Genomic DNA, 15,527 nt, shown 5'->3' with positions numbered 1-15,527 from the left:
AAAAGCTAACAGGGATTTTTCTTCCTGTTCTCCAAAAGGTTACTGACATCATGCTGGATGGCTAGACGAGCACCGCTGCAGTTCCCAAACCTCTCCTCAGCCATTCCACATGTCCACCAGCTTACTAAATTAATTCATTAAATTAGTAAAAAAAAAAAAAGTAATTGGGGCATTGATTGGCCATATAAGGTTTGCCAGTGGATAAGTCAAAAAACACATGGGTGTGTTGGATGGTTGCTGCAAATACTGGGGTGACTTTAGGAGAGGTTTAGAAATGACTAAGTTGGCATGTTTTGATGGATATTATTACAGTTCTACCCCAATATGAAGATCATTCGATTTCTTTGAATGCCTAAGACTTTGACGCACTGCTGCATGACATAAAAAGACATGATGTAAAGTTGCCGTATCCGATGCCCCGATTGTGAAGTGTTTTGGAGCATGGCCTGGTTAGACCCCAGTCCCTGCTCTGTGTTCTCCTTTGCTGTGGTGCTGTGATGTCCCACCTTAGGCTGTTCTGAGTGAGTAAAATGAGGTCTGTGTCCTCCAAGAAAGAAAGCAGAAAGAAATTCCAATACCTCACCCCTACCATCTCAGTTGGCAGGAAGTCTTAGATGTTTGCTGTAGACTGAAGAAAGGCTTTTCTGTGCCGCTGGGGTAGACTGACCTTTCACCTCTGGTGATGGTGGTGCAGATACTCGCCTGCCTGTCTGCGGCCTGCAGGTCAAACCAGCCCCTGATTTTGTTCGCTTTCGCCGCTGTTAACACCTCTGGTGATCTTGGTCTCTCCATACCTGTGCTGGTACTAGACCTTGCACTAGGGAATGTGCTGGACTGGGGATATGCTTTGTTAGGAGTTTCTGCTCACCACTGATGGAGACCTGGGTAAACCTAACCCTCATTCAGGATTGGAGTGACTACATCACATCTTTTCTGTAATGGCTATGTGAAGAAATCTGTGTTTAGTAAAAGAGCCAACAGTGAGTCAGGCAGGTAGCAACACAAATTAATACTTCAAAGTATTATCAACACCATCCTTACCATTTCCATCTTCATGAATATTCTCATCATTGTAAAGGGACGGCAAAGGTTGCCATATACAGTACCAGCCAAGAGATTGGACACACCAAGGTGCCTATGAAGGAGAGCGATAGTGTCTCATCACATGCCCTGGTCACCTGACCTAAACACAGTAGAGATGGTTTGGGAGGAGTTTGGGCAGAGAGTGAAGGGAAAGCGGCCAATGAGAGCTCAGCATTTGTGGGACCTCATTCAGGGAAGCTGGAAAAGCATCCTAGGAGGCCACCTCATGAAACTGGCGTAGAGGAGACTGTAGGGTCAGGCAGTCCCTGGAGGAATTGGGGTTAAGGGCCTCGCTCAAGGCCCCAATGGTGGGATCACTTTGCTGTCCCAGGGATTTGAACTGGCAACCTTCTGAGTCCCAACCCACAGAGCTGCCCACCCCCCAACAAATAATTTTTTTGGTCAGTGTGTAATTCCATGTAAGTCTGATGTCTTTATTCTAAAATGTAGTGATTGGTATAGATGAACCTTTCTACAGGTGTTGTGTCCATACTTTTGTATAATAACTGAACCAGCACCCCCCTCCCTCCCCCAACAAATTAATAACTTTTTGGGTTAGTGCATAATTACATGCATGTTATTTTATAATTTTGATGTCTTTATAATTATTCTGAAATGTAGAGAATACTACAGATAAACCTTTCTATGGGTAGATGTGTCCAGACTTCTGACCGGTGCTGTAGCAAGTAAGTGCATTTTTATTTATAAGGAACATTTGAAAACAACCAAACTTTACCAAAGTGCCGCCTGTACAATATCTGCAAACAATAAACAGTTCAAACATAGACAAAGCTGCAGAATAATGTTGCCAGATGAAACGAAACCTCCATCAAAGCATGAAAGGAGAAACAAAAACAATAAACAATTAAGATACTGTCAATCTGGAGTGAAAGCCGGTCTGGGTTTTCAGTCGAGATTTGGAATCGGTATTTGATGAGGGGGACCTGATGTTAGCCAGAGGCTATTCCCGTGAATGGCGGTATGAAGGGACTTTGAGAGCCGGCCGTTAAGCGACAGGGAAGTAGGAGCGCAGCATGGGGGCCTGCCATGGTGGCATGCTGACTGACGGTATTTTAACCCTCTTCTAACCCTATTTTAACCATCTTCATGACGGCTTCCCCCTTAGCCTGCTCCTCTAAAATGCGATAGCATGTGTCAGAAGAGATGGCGGGATGGAACCATTGTGATCATTCATTGGCTCTGTGTTGATGGGGGGGGGGGGTGACATTGTTTACCTTCATATAAGGAATTGCGAAATAGGGGGCGGGTCACTGTCTCCATTTCTCTATCCTTCAGCCCCCCGACACCCCCCCCCCTCCTTACAATGTGGTCATTTATCTGGTTCTGCCGCGTGGAGGACGTTGAATAAGAGGTTTTTGTTCAAGATCTGCCTCTTGCCCCCCCCCAACCAGATTGAAGAGGATGGGAAGGCAGCCCAGTGCAAGAAGCTTCGGGTGGGAGATGAGCTGGTCAACATTAACGGCTCCGCTCTGTATGGCTCACGGCAGGAGGCCCTCATCCTCATCAAGAGCTCGTACCGGACGCTCAGGATGATCGTGCGCAGGTGGGTCCTCGCTGCTCTATGTCCATCTGTCAGCTTCTTGTTGTTACATTAGAGGAGAGTAAGATCGCTGGACTGCGTTTCTGATCTCGTTGGAATAAGCACACGCATAGAACCTTACGAACTCTTCTAAGCAACAGAGAAGCCCATTGCATTACAGCAGCAATCTGAGCCCTTACTAAACATGTCTCTCTAACTTAGATTCAGTATAAGTGCACGTCATCATTCATAGCTTGATAACTCTATACCAGTGTTTCCCAACCCAGTCCTCGGGGATCCCTGGACAGTCCACGTTTCTGCTTCCTCTCACCTCCCAGCGCACCTGTACCAGGTATTCGGTGTTCCTGATTGGCTGAGAGCTGGGAGGGAGCCAAAACGGACAGTCCGGCGATCCCCGAGGACTGGATTGGGAAACACTACTGTACAGGGTTCAAAAGAAACAAATTATTTTTTCTCTGTCATAATGCTTCAAGCTGGTTAAACGTATGCAATTGACAGTTCTGATCAACAGTTACTGATATGGCAGTTTCTCCTGCACAATACTGCACCAAATATGTTTGGTATATTAATACATATATAAAACAAGCTAACGTGAAAGGTATTGTCTGATGATTACAGTCCAATGTGTAACCTACCTGCTTTATGAAAGTACAGGAAAGATAAACTGTCTCTTAAATTTCATTCAATATTCCGAAGGGCTGAAATACCAGTTCACTAACTAGTGTATTAGATAGTGTATTTAAAATAAAAATGATTCGAAGTGAAGTCCGCTCCGGCTGCGTGTCTGTCTAAAACAAGCCGCCACTTGAGACTCCTCAAATGTGTGGGCACCAAGAATGTTGTGAAGTGAAGCCCGTTTTATGAGCCTGTTTTTGGGTCTAAAAGTCTGGTGTGAAATGCTGACAGAGGTGGTAGACGGCCATTAAAACACAACTAACACAAGTAATTCTTCATCCCGTTAATTTGTGGCACTTAATGTATTTTTGTGCTATGACCGAAGAGCTAAGCTGGGCTGGGACCCCTCCCCTCGGTGCTCTCTAGCGCCACACTGTGGTCAATGTTGGAACTGCCGCATGGCAGCAAATACGTGCTGGACTCCAGTTGTCCACCTCAGAGTTTCTGGACAGTGTTGCTCTGTGTCTTTTGTCTTGTGATGCCTGCACGGTGCGGCCTTCATCCCTGGCACCGGCCTCCCCGTTTCCAGAGCCATCCTGCTTTCTGACTGTGCGAATCTGGGGAACATGGCAAATGCTAGCTGGGCATTGTTGCTGTCTCTCCGAACACCTCTTAGGGTGGCTCACCACAGGAAAAGTGGTTTTCAGCTGAAAAAAACAAACCGGGGGAGACAAATTCCTCTCGTTTTTGGTGGCCTTTCAGAGATGCCATTATGAAGACACTCTGTGATTATTCAGACCGAGCTTCCTAAGCTGTGGCTTGGCAGCCGGAGGCTGCATGCAGCACAGTGAGGCTCCTGCTTTGACTTACTCGCCTGTTACTGAGGGGGCAGCGTGTGGCTCAGTCTGCTAAAGCCTCTGTGTCTGTGATCGGAAGGTTGCTGGTTCGAGACCCAGCCTCAGCAGAACAGTAATGTCTGTGGGCCCTTGAGCAAAGCCCTTAACGCCCAGCTCCATGGGTGCTACAGGTTCAGTTTCAAAAGCATACTGCCTTGTGCCATTTCCTGCCCAGGATAGGTTCGAGCCCCCCCCCCCCCCCCCCCATGACCCTGAATGGGATATGAAGATGGACAGATGTTTTTTCACTTTTCGTACCCAAGATAGCGGATGCGCTCCTGTGTTCTTCAGGAGCAGTCATGTCTCGAGTGTGGATCCTGAGAATAGCATTCAGACTAAAGACCGGGTTTGACCTGATCGTTACATTGCCGCCGTGAGCTTCACTGGGGAGGGGGCTGGTGATGAAGCGAAACCATCAGCAGCTAATCAGGACGCTGTCACGAACCATCAGGTTTCTGAGTTTCTTGACTATCCATGTTAGGCTAAGGGGTAAGTAAGTAAACATTTATTATACAATTCCCATAGAAATGCTTATTTGTACTTTTCTCTACATTTTAAAATAATTATAAAGACATCAAATCTATAGAATAACTAAATTGTGCACTGCCCAAAAAATGTATTGTATGAAAAAATTAATTTGTTGTGGGTGGCAGCTCTGTGGGTTGGAACTCAGAAGGTCGGCGATCAAATCCCTGGGTTGGCCAAGTGATCCCACCATTGGGCCCTTGATCAAGGCCCTTAACCCCAATTCCTCCAGGGACTGACCAACCCTACAGTCTCCTCTACGCCATTTTCATGAGGTGGCCTCCTAGGATGCTTTTCCAGCTGCCCTGAAGGAGCGCCCACAAACGCTGAGCTCTCATTGGCCGCTTTTCCTTCACTCTCTGGTCAAACTCCTCTAAAACTATTTCTGTTGTGTTTAGGTCAGGTGGTCAAGTCATGTGATGCGACACTATCACTCTCCTTTGTAGGTGGCTTGGCGTGTCCAATCTTTTGACTGGTAGTGTTTATAATGAAATAAATCTACCAGCTGCTAAGCATAATTCAACTGAGAAACAAAGAGGACCTGGAAAAGGCTGCTCTGGATTTAAAACACAAGGCAAAGCATGAGCATCACTGATCTTGATTATTTTGTTTTGATAATCGTTCAATCAAAATCGTAACAAATTAAAATGCGACTAATTGCCTAGCCCTAATCAGCAGCCTCGTCAGCAGTTTTGACTTAGTTATGAAGCAGTAAATGCACCAGCACCTTCATACATTACAGACTGACCTTTTATACTCCTACTAGATCCTAGACCTCTGTATATTCCAGAGATGGAACATAAATATAGTGGTGAAGCAGCTTTTAGCTATTATGCTCCAAAACTGTGGAACACACTGCCAGAAGACATCCGAGAAGCTGAGTCGCTTAACACTCTTAAAATGCCATTGAAAATGCATCTTTTTAGATTGGCATTTTCACCAGTTTATAGTATTTTGTTTTACTTCATTTTGTTTTACTATATTCCCCCCCCATGTTTATTTACATTCTTTTACTACCTATGCTATTTATTACTTTTTATGTCATTGTTTTGTTGCTATATCAATAAAACATATTAGTTATTCCCAGTTTTATTGTAATAACCTTTTATGCATTTCTATTTACTTATTCCATCCTTCTATAATTTCATTGACCTGTATGTTAGTTGCTTCTCTGTTTTTGGTTTCGTTGTAATCTGATATGTGAAGCACTTTGAGCTGCACTCCATGTATGAAAAGTACTATATAACTAAAGAGTATCATTATTGTATTTTCTGACTCATTGTACGGTGGCACGTGTATCATTTACATACTTCTGCTTTTGATGTGCACCCAAGCTTCTCCTCCAGGGTCATTGGCTGCTACGCCCCATCCACAGCGCCAGTAGATATTTCCCTAGTCTAAAAGTCTTCTCTCCCAGTAAAAGGCTGGGTTTTGTTAAGGTAATCCTGCTGGTGTATCTCCTCTGTGCTGGGGGATGGTGCCAGGTCAGGGCTGCACCTCTTGGGTTGGTGACACGTGGTGTGTGGGCGGGGCCAATTCTGCCATGCCTGAGTCACCTCGACCTCTGGGCGGGGGACGGACGGACACAAAAAAGGTGAAAGCTGGAGGTTCTTTTGATCTCTTACCCTTCATCTTCATCATTCTGTCTGACATCTTCCTCTGAGTCTGACATAAACCCTGCATGGCAATGCGCCAACGGTTACTGTGGTTTCTGTGGGAGCTGCACAGATGTTTGGAGTGACGTTTCATCTCTTTGGTGGAGGTCGCTTGCCACAAGAGGGTGTCAACAACCCGTTTCTGCTGAAGCAGACATTTTGGTTTCCTGAGTGTGAGAAACGTTGGGTGGGCGGTTTTGTTTTTTTGCACAGAGCTGCCTTCGGCCGAAGCGTGCCCGGTGATGTCAGCGCACGTGAAGGCCGGGAGGTCACGTGATGGGATCACATGATAGGATCAGTGTGGCTCTTTCACACGTGGGTGGGAGCTCACAAGTGCCACTTTTACAGGGACAGACCGCAGCCTAATTAGCAGAGTACAGCTGTACTCACACTTGTCCCCGTGCCTTGTACCGAGCACAAACACGTTTGCCCCCCTCCCCACTCCCCACTCCCCCGCTGGCATGCACTCACGTTGCACTTCACAGTCCTGGCCTGAGCACGCTTTTGTCATCACCGTGCAACTTTTTGTGTTGCAGTAAACATAGTAAGGAAATCGCACATCTGAAAGGAATTTATGATTGATATGCTTATTTTATGGCTTATTTGGAGTCGTTTTGGGCACAGTGACATACAGCCCACTTATAGTATGCAGCAGTCATTTGCCTTCTTCACATAACTGTCGCTGCCTGACATGCACGAGAATGCTACTACACTAGAAGTATAATAATAATAATAATAGAAGAAGAAGAATCAATAGTTGTTATAATTACTATATACAGACACTCCTCTACTTACGAACTTTGAATGGAGAGGACTGTAAGTCCAAATTGTGTTCCTTGGGCTCCCATTTTCTGTCCGCAGCATCATTTATTTTTGTTCTGGGCGCCAATTCCGGGTAGTACGACTTCTGGCCCCTACTCCCACCACAGAGCAGCGTAATGTACGTACTCCCAGCATCCTAGTTCTTTGTACTTGCGTATACCCTTAAAATGATGTTGAATAATGACTTACGAACATTTCAAGTTACGAACGGCCGTTCGGAACATATCTCAGTCGTAAATAGAGGAGCGTCTGTATAATACTTAATTAAAATATAAAAGTGACTTTATACGATATATATGATATAATGCTTTATTGATCCTCAGAGGGGAAAGTCTGGTATTACAGCAGTCATTAGCAACAACTAAAGAATATAATCGATAATAAAACGATATCAGATAATATCACTAATATTACAGTTTACCTGCTCCATTCAATCCTGATCCAGCACATGTATAGTGTACATGTGTGCATGCGAGTGTCAGTCACATCATTGACGTCATGTCTGTGTTCCGTACTCAGGCACAGTTAGCGATCACGCTAGATGTGCACCACGCCCGAGTCTAGTTAAACTGTATATGTGCATGTGTCTCTGTGTATGCACATGTGTGTCTGTGTATGCACATGTATCTCTGTGTATGCGCATGTGTGTCTGTGTATGCACATGTATCTCTGTGTATGCGCATGTGTGCCTGTGTATGCACATGTGTGCCTGTGTATGCACATGTGTGCCTGTGTATGCGCATGTGTGCCTGTGTATGCACACGTGTCTCTGTGTATGCGCATGTGTGCCTGTGTATGCGCATGTATCTCTGTGTATGCGCATGTGTGTCTGTGTATGCGCATGTGTGTCTGTGTATGCACATGTATCTCTGTGTATGCGCATGTGTGTCTGTGTGTGCTAGTCAAACAAATTGGACTTTGGGGTGTCAGGATTTGCATCTTTTCAAGAATGGGTGTCCTATGAGAGAGGAAATTTTGCCGTGAGGGAGAGGACAGGGGATGAGTCATGGTTAGGGATAAACCGACCGTGTCCATTTGTGGATTGTCCCAGTGGAAATGCAGATATGTTGCGCTCCGCTGGGATTTCAGCTCCCCACCTCTCAGCAGAGGATTCTCGGAGGTCCCAGCCCCCGAACAGGAGGAATGGCGTGCGGCCCAAGCTACTGCTCATATTGCCTTAATTCTGCAAACTGAAACAATCTGAAGTATATTCGCCAGAATTGCACGAAGTCTCCCGCATCTCATTCTCATCAGAGCAGGATGTCGTCGAGCTTGTTGTCTGTCTGCCCTGCAAAGGACCTGCATCCTACCCTAGATGTATCTATACTTTGTGCCTCTGGCTCCTTTAGATAGGCTCTGGGCCTGTATCGGCTAGTGATGGATGGATGGATGGATGGATGGATGGATGGACCTTCTAGCCAGGAGGTGGGTAGTTCAGGTGCAGAAAGTAAAAATCCAGACCAAGATTTTGTTTTAACCAACCAGTTGAGCATAAAGTCTCAGTCACAGAATACTCAACTGGTTGGTTGAAACAAAATCCTGGGCTGGAGTTGTACTTTATGGAGCTGAACTATCCACCTTTGCTTCTCTCTAACAAATGAACTTCTTCGCAGAAGTCCTGTTTGATTGCCAAACTGCCTCTAAATTGTAATTGAAATATACAGGTGTTTCAAACGTTATCTTTGCTGTAGACAGCTAGTAACTGTAATGTTTTTTCTTCACTGTATGGCTGATTCCATATTCCGTTCTTGACTCCGTTCTTTTATTTCTGCACATTGACAGGCAGCAATTAGTACGAGATCCTCTACCGGCTCAGTCGGCTCGTCCTGCTGCAGAGACTCACACAGGGAGACCCCCGACCCCCCCATCACGTTTTCCCTGTGACGGCGCTAACAATGGGGGCCGGGGGAGGGGGGTTTCCGGGTAAACCCCAACGTGGCCGGTCTGGTTAACCGTAAACCCATCAACTGCTTGTTAAAGATTAAACAAAAGCATGGTGCATTTAAGGATGTTATGATGGGTAATAGGAGCTTGGGGGGGGGGGAATGTGTGTGTGCGTGCAAGTGTGTTTATGTGTGTGCGTGCGCACGCGCGGCTGTACATGTGTGTGTGCGTGTCTTTTTTAATTCCCAAATGTGAGGTGCATGTTCCCTCCTGGCCTCCTGAGATCTTCCTCAGCCATGCCATAAACATCTGAACAAAAGCTCCCCCATTCTGAGCGAAACAATGAGCATCCCTCACATTCTGAGGCCTTTTAGTTCTTAGAATCTTCCTGTTTTCCTTCCAAGAATAACCATTTACAAAGACACACATGCGCACACGCAGACACACATGCGCATACACGTGCACACACAGACACACATGCGCATACACAGGCACACAAAGACACATATGCATACACACACATATGCATACACAGACACACATGCGCATACACACAGACACACATACACAGACAGATATGCACGCATGTAAGTACGCATACACAGGCACACACACATGCAGACACATGCATGTATAGATAGACACACAGACACACGTGCAAACACTTGTGGTCTCCAACGCACACATGCCCACACGCAGACACACGCATGTATACACAAACACATGCAGACACGTGCATGCATACATGCGCACTCACACAGATGTACACGAGCAGACACACTGTTGTGCACACACTCACATGCAGACGCTCACGTGCATACACACACATATGCAGACACACACGCGCATGCACAGACACACGCAGATGCTCTCTCACACACGAACCCCCACCTCGCAGCCCGAAGCTGTTTGTATGGGGTCTGCAGTTATTGCGATATGCAGAGTCATCAAAGCTGAGACCGGGCCTTTCCGTAGGGGGTCTGGGGGGGTGGGGGCTAGCCCTCCTGTTTCCAATTAGCCGTGACACTAAGCCACGGCTGCGTTTCCCCGCGTGTTTTAATAAAGCCGCCGGCGGTGCTGGCGCTGGGATGCCGGGCCGCCTGGGTCCGGGCGCCGCGAGCCGCCCCTGAGTGACTGGGCCACCTACACGCGGGTCCTTCAGATCCGTGTTTGTCTGCCGCATTCCTGGCATGCTTTGATCCCCTTTCAGCGGGTCTGTCTGCGCGCTGAGATGCACGGCATCCGCTTTTAATCACTGTGGCTCCGGCGCTCACGGGAAGCTTAGCTCGTGTTGGCAGCACTGTTTATTTATTCGTTTGAAATGCTTATTTATTTATTAGCCGTAGGACCAGGAGGATAAATCATAGTAGTATTAGGATGTAGAAGATTATTATGGGGGCGCTGTGGGGCTCTGTGTTGGGGTTGTGTCCGGAAGGTTGCTGGGTTGAATCCCCTTGCTGTCAGAGTGATTAAATGGCTGTTGGGCCCTGAAAAATGGCTGAGCCTGCCCTCTGACCTCAGACTTTTGCAATATTCTGTCAGGGTACCATGGGAAATGCCAAAGCTAAAGAAGTGTGTAAGAATGTGCTGTGTATGTCACATATGTATATTTATAATACCCCCAAGATCCAGAATTTCCCCCTGGGATCAACAAAGGTAATCTTAATCTTAAATGTAAGAGTAACTCTCAGATGGATCAGTGGAAAACAATCGGATGGAAGACATAACGTGTCATCACCAGGGCGACCGATCCGAACACAGGACGCCACCGTTATTGCTGTAATCTGTGAATGGGATTCATGGGGGTGTCACATTTTGAGGAAGGCTGCTTTTTATTCTTCCTTATTTGGGTAATCCTCGATTTGGGGGATTTCCGTGCCAGCGGCTGAGGTCCCGCTATCTTAACGGCATTTCTCTGTCTCTCTTTACGGGGAATCTTCTCACGCCAGCTTCTCTCTGTCTGTGATTTAGGCAGAGAAAGGACTTTTCGGATCCTACTGCCTAAATCGCCGGCCTGTTCTGTGGAAGTCGTCCCGCTACCCACCCGTCCTGTACCGGCCCTTTAATGGCCTGGGCCTGTCTGACTGAATGGCTGGGATGTGGCGGCGAGTCACGCGCCCAACGCTGCAGATGGGAAGGCGGGACACTCAGGTGGATTCTGGGACGGACTAGTAAATCTGTAAATCCCACGTTGGGGAGCATTTGCACGCATGGATTTCCCCTACTCGATCCAGCGAGCTTTCCTCTCCATATCAAAGCCCCACCAGTAAATCCAGAGGTTTAAGTTGCCTAAACTCTTGCTAATATAAGGATGAAATGCCAGACCTCATTCAGAATCACCCTGCTAATAAACATCTGTTTGGTCCACGTTGTCTTGACTTGTACTTTTTGTTGTATGTTCTGTCTGGGCCAGACTTTCCTCCATCCTGTGTCTCTTCTGAACAGTGCCTGGGTCAGCCACCAGTAATCAGAACCAAACTCACCAGAGAAAGAGAACCTTGCCAGAACTCTTACATTTATGAGTGTGTCGTCTGTGGCAGATTTCTTTATGGCCTTTGGGTGTGTCATTCCTGTGGGTGTTCAGATTAAAGGCGGTTTCTGACTTTCCAAAAGCAAACCAGGCTTGGTTTCCTCTACATGTCCAGCTAACAAAAGCAGTGACGCTGGGAGTGAGGCGTGAGAGACCCAGCGCATTCCGCAAGCTGTATCGGGATATATCAGTGCAACCTGTTTGTGTGTAAGGCTTTGGGAGAGAGTTGCCTTCATATAGTGTAGTATAAATGTTACAGAACAGAGTGTGTTCAGGCGTAATGGGGGTAGTATAAATGCTACACAGCAGAGTGTGTTCCTCACACTGTGTTCAGGCGTAATCGGGTAGTATAAATGCTACACAGCAGAGTGTGTTCCTCACACTGTGTTCAGGCGTAATCGGGTAGTATAAATGTTACAGAACAGAGTGTGTTCCTCACACTGTGTTCAGGCGTAATCGGGTAGTATAAATGTTACAGAACAGAGTGTGTTCCTCACACTGTGTTCAGGCGTAATCGGGTAGTATAAATGTTACAGAACAGAGTGTGTTCCTCACACTGTGTTCAGGCGTAATCGGGTAGTATAAATGTTACAGAACAGAGTGTGTTCCTCACACTGTGTTCAGGCGTAATCGGGTAGTATAAATGTTACAGAACAGAGTGTGTTCCTCACACTGTGTTCAGGCGTAATCAGGCAGTATAAATGCTACACAGCAGAGTGTGTTCCTCACACTGTTCAGCCAAAAGAAAGACCTGGAAGCTTTTTCATTTCACTTTGTTCATTTTGTTCTCTTGTTCTCATCTTGTTCATCGCCATTGATTAACTGTAATGTTTTTTTTGTTTTTTTTTTAACTCACTTGTTTATAAGTGTAGTTGAGTGGCCTTTTTCAGATTAATCTAGATTGTCCTCTTGGGGGGAGAAAAAGGAAAATAAATATTCTTCCCCAAATGCGTTCCAGTCCTAGCCACTGGTCGGCATTTTGGGCTCTTTTCCGAGAGACAGGAAGTGCCGCCGCATTTCTCAGACAATACAGAGTGACCCACCCCCCACCCCCGGAGCCTCTCTGTCACCTTCCCGGATATGGCTTCCTCTCCGCTCCCGCTGGGCTTCCTGACTGGGGGAGCTTGGCTGGGGGCCGTGGTCGTGCTCATGGAGGTCTTGGAGCATGGTCCCCAGGGCCGCTGTGAGCGTGGAGGGCCGAGGGTCTCAGGGCCGCAGTAAACCCGGAGCACGGAGGGGCGGGGGCCTCAGGGCCACTGTAAGCCCGGAGGGCTGGGGACCTCGGGTCACTGTGAGGTTGGAGGGCCGGGGGCCTGGGGGCCACTGTAAGCCGGGAGTGTGGAGGGCCGGGGGCCTGGGGGCCACTGTAAGCCCGGAGGGCCGGGGGCCTCGGAGCCGCTGTAAGCCCGGAGTGCGGAGGGCCGGGGGCCTTGGGGCCACTGTAAGCCCGGAGGGCCGGGGGCCTCGGAGCCGCTGTAAGCCGGGAGTGTGGAGGGCCGGGGTCCTTAGGGCCGCTGTAAGCCCGGAGTGTGGAGAGCTGGGGGCCTCGGGGCCACTGTGAGGTTGGAGGGCCGGGGGCCTGGGGGCCGCTGTAAGCCCGGAGGGCCGGGGGCCTCGGAGCCGCTGTAAGCCCAGAGTGCGGAGGGCCGGGGGCCTTGGGGCCACTGTAAGCCCGGAGGGCTGGGGGCCTCGGGGCCACTGTGAGGTTGGAGGGCCGGGGGCCTGGGGGCCACTGTAAGCCCGGAGGGCCGGGGGCCTCGGAGCCGCTGTAAGCCGGGAGTGTGGAGGGCCGGGGTCCTTAGGGCCGCTGTAAGCCCGGAGTGTGGAGAGCTGGGGGCCTCGGGGCCACTGTGAGGTTGGAGGGCCGGGGGCCTCGGTGCCGCTGTAAGCCCGGAGTGCGGAGGGCTGGGGGCCTTGGCATACTGTCCACCCGCCCCTTCGTGGGGGGGTGGCATAGCGAAATCAGCCCCCGCTGATGATGTAAGGAACCTTCTCCCTCCCTCTCTCTTCCTCCATTTCCTGAATTTTTGCCCCCCCCCCCCTCCTCCGTAACGTACAAAGGGGGACTTTGTCACTCACTTTGTTTGGTTTTGTCCGGTGGAGCGTATGAAGTTGACTCAGAGCTTCTGGGCAAGTTTCGTCCGCAGCATGTGACCGGCTGCCGGCGGCTGCTTCTGCCAGCCCCAGCGCGCCGATGCCCCTCTCTCTCTCTCTCGGTTTGCCGGCTCGGGTGTCTCGCAGACACTCTCCCCTCACGTCTGGTGGCCTCTGCTGGATGTCGATTCACTGCTGGAGCACAGTAAGTACAGAAAGTGAGGGTGACGTGCTGGTAGGAGCCGGGGATCCTGGGAATTATCGACCTCCTGCCGGGTGTCAGGACACGCTGCGTGCGGCTCTCATGCAAACTCTTTCTTTATAAGTGTTTTTATTGGTTTTCAATCTGTGTCAGTTCTGTGTGTGTGTCACAGTGACTGTCCGTAATGAGTGTTTTAAGGACATATCCGATAGGGAGTTTTCTGAATTAACATTGTCAATGTCCTTACGGCTTTTGACATTTCCTCAGCCTGTGTAAACTATGAATTCAGTTCATTTTGAACATCAGTAGGCATTTTTATGGGTTATGATGTACATGCTGTACTGATATATGTATTTTTATGAAATCTCTATAGTAAACACTAATTAGGGCAGAATTACTGCATGACTGCTTAATGCTTTCATTGCTGTAATTTTGGTTATTTCTGGCTATTGGGTTTAATTGCCTTTCCTTCCTGTTAACGGTGCAGCACTTGATAATGATTGATGAGTCCCTGGAATGGGCTTGTCCATCACGCTGATCTTCTGGCAGTGGGACAGTATCTTCTGGATGTCTGGGAGTCTCATCTCCCTCCCCCGGTCTGGGACACCCGAAAGCCTCCCCTCAGTTGAAGACAGCGGTTGACTGCGAGAGCTTTCTTTTGGCCTCTCGAGTTGACATTGGCTATAGCTGAGTGTTTGTACAGCTGTCTGATCAGAGGGGAGCGGCTGATCATGGGTGGGGGTGGTCAGGGCCACACCGCTGCCGTCAGATGTGGATCGGTGCTGGTTTATTCGCCCTGCGGGCCGCACAGAGGTCCTCGGCACAGTGATGAGTCACATTCAGAGCGGTTCTGTTTCAAGATCACGGCCCGTGTGCTGGACGGGGCTCCGTGGCCCTGTGTGCGGGAAATCGGCCCCCTGTTTACGTATCTTTGTGCGTACCCCCCCCCCCCCCCCCCAGGCGCAGCGTCCCTGTGATCCGGCCGCATTCCTGGCATCTGGCCAAGCTGTCCGAGCCACCCGGCGCTGACGGCCCCCCCGCCATGCAGCTGCACTCTGGGCCCTTCGGCGTTCCGTGGCCCCCGGCAGGAGAGAGCAGGTGACACCCGGCTCCAGCCCGCATACCGCTGGGCTCCAGGTCACGGCTGTCAGAAAAACCCACTCCGGTTTCTCGTTAACATCGTTTAGGGAAACTAAAAATCCCGAGCAGAGACCGTGTTCAGGTTCCATTAGGCTGCATGCACTGATAAGATTATCTCGACGTTTCTTCCAGTAATGTAAGCATGGGCTAATGGTTATGGCGTCTCCGTGCAGTGGCGGCCTCGCGGTCCGTCTGAGGTCGGACGTCGGCACTGAAACAGGAAGTTCCCCGATTAATGAGATGCCGCACGCTAACTGCGCGATCGGCCGCGGCGGCTCCGGAGCCGTCCGCTCGTAATAATGCCCACATTGATCTGAGCTGTGTGTGCTGAAGTAAGGATCGAGCGGCACAGTGTGCAGGAACACTGATGATTTGTGAGATCGGTAACATCTAGAATGAATGCTTAGGGCTTTTAAGTTTGAATTAATTTGGCAATAATAAATGTAATATATTGTGGCGTGTGTGCATATGTCTGTGTGTGTGCGTGCGTGTGCGCATATGTCTGCATGCGTGTGTGCGT

The 15,527-nt window shown here is 48.9% G+C and overlaps 1 protein-coding gene across 2 annotated transcripts in view; it reads left to right on the top strand.

Moving 5' to 3' along the window:
* The window catches only part of LOC111856902 (protein Shroom4), a 35,888-nt gene that overhangs the window by 11,044 nt on the left and 9,317 nt on the right, over positions 1-15,527 (top strand). Inside the window, exons 2-3 of one of the 2 annotated variants that reach the window (XM_072706674.1) lie at positions 2,496-2,647; positions 14,828-14,965. In XM_072706674.1, the coding sequence (XP_072562775.1) occupies positions 2,496-2,647; positions 14,828-14,965 (290 nt within the window). Of the gene's footprint in view, positions 1-2,495; positions 2,648-13,434; positions 13,871-14,827; positions 14,966-15,527 lie in introns of those variants that run through there. The other variant, XM_072706675.1, reaches the window with a different exon arrangement.

Source organism: Paramormyrops kingsleyae, chromosome 24 (genome assembly GCF_048594095.1).
Source record: "Paramormyrops kingsleyae isolate MSU_618 chromosome 24, PKINGS_0.4, whole genome shotgun sequence".
Classification (NCBI taxonomy): domain Eukaryota; kingdom Metazoa; phylum Chordata; class Actinopteri; order Osteoglossiformes; family Mormyridae; genus Paramormyrops; species Paramormyrops kingsleyae.
The sequence above is the reverse complement of the archived record's forward strand: the minus strand, read 5'-3'. Positions and strand labels throughout refer to the sequence as shown.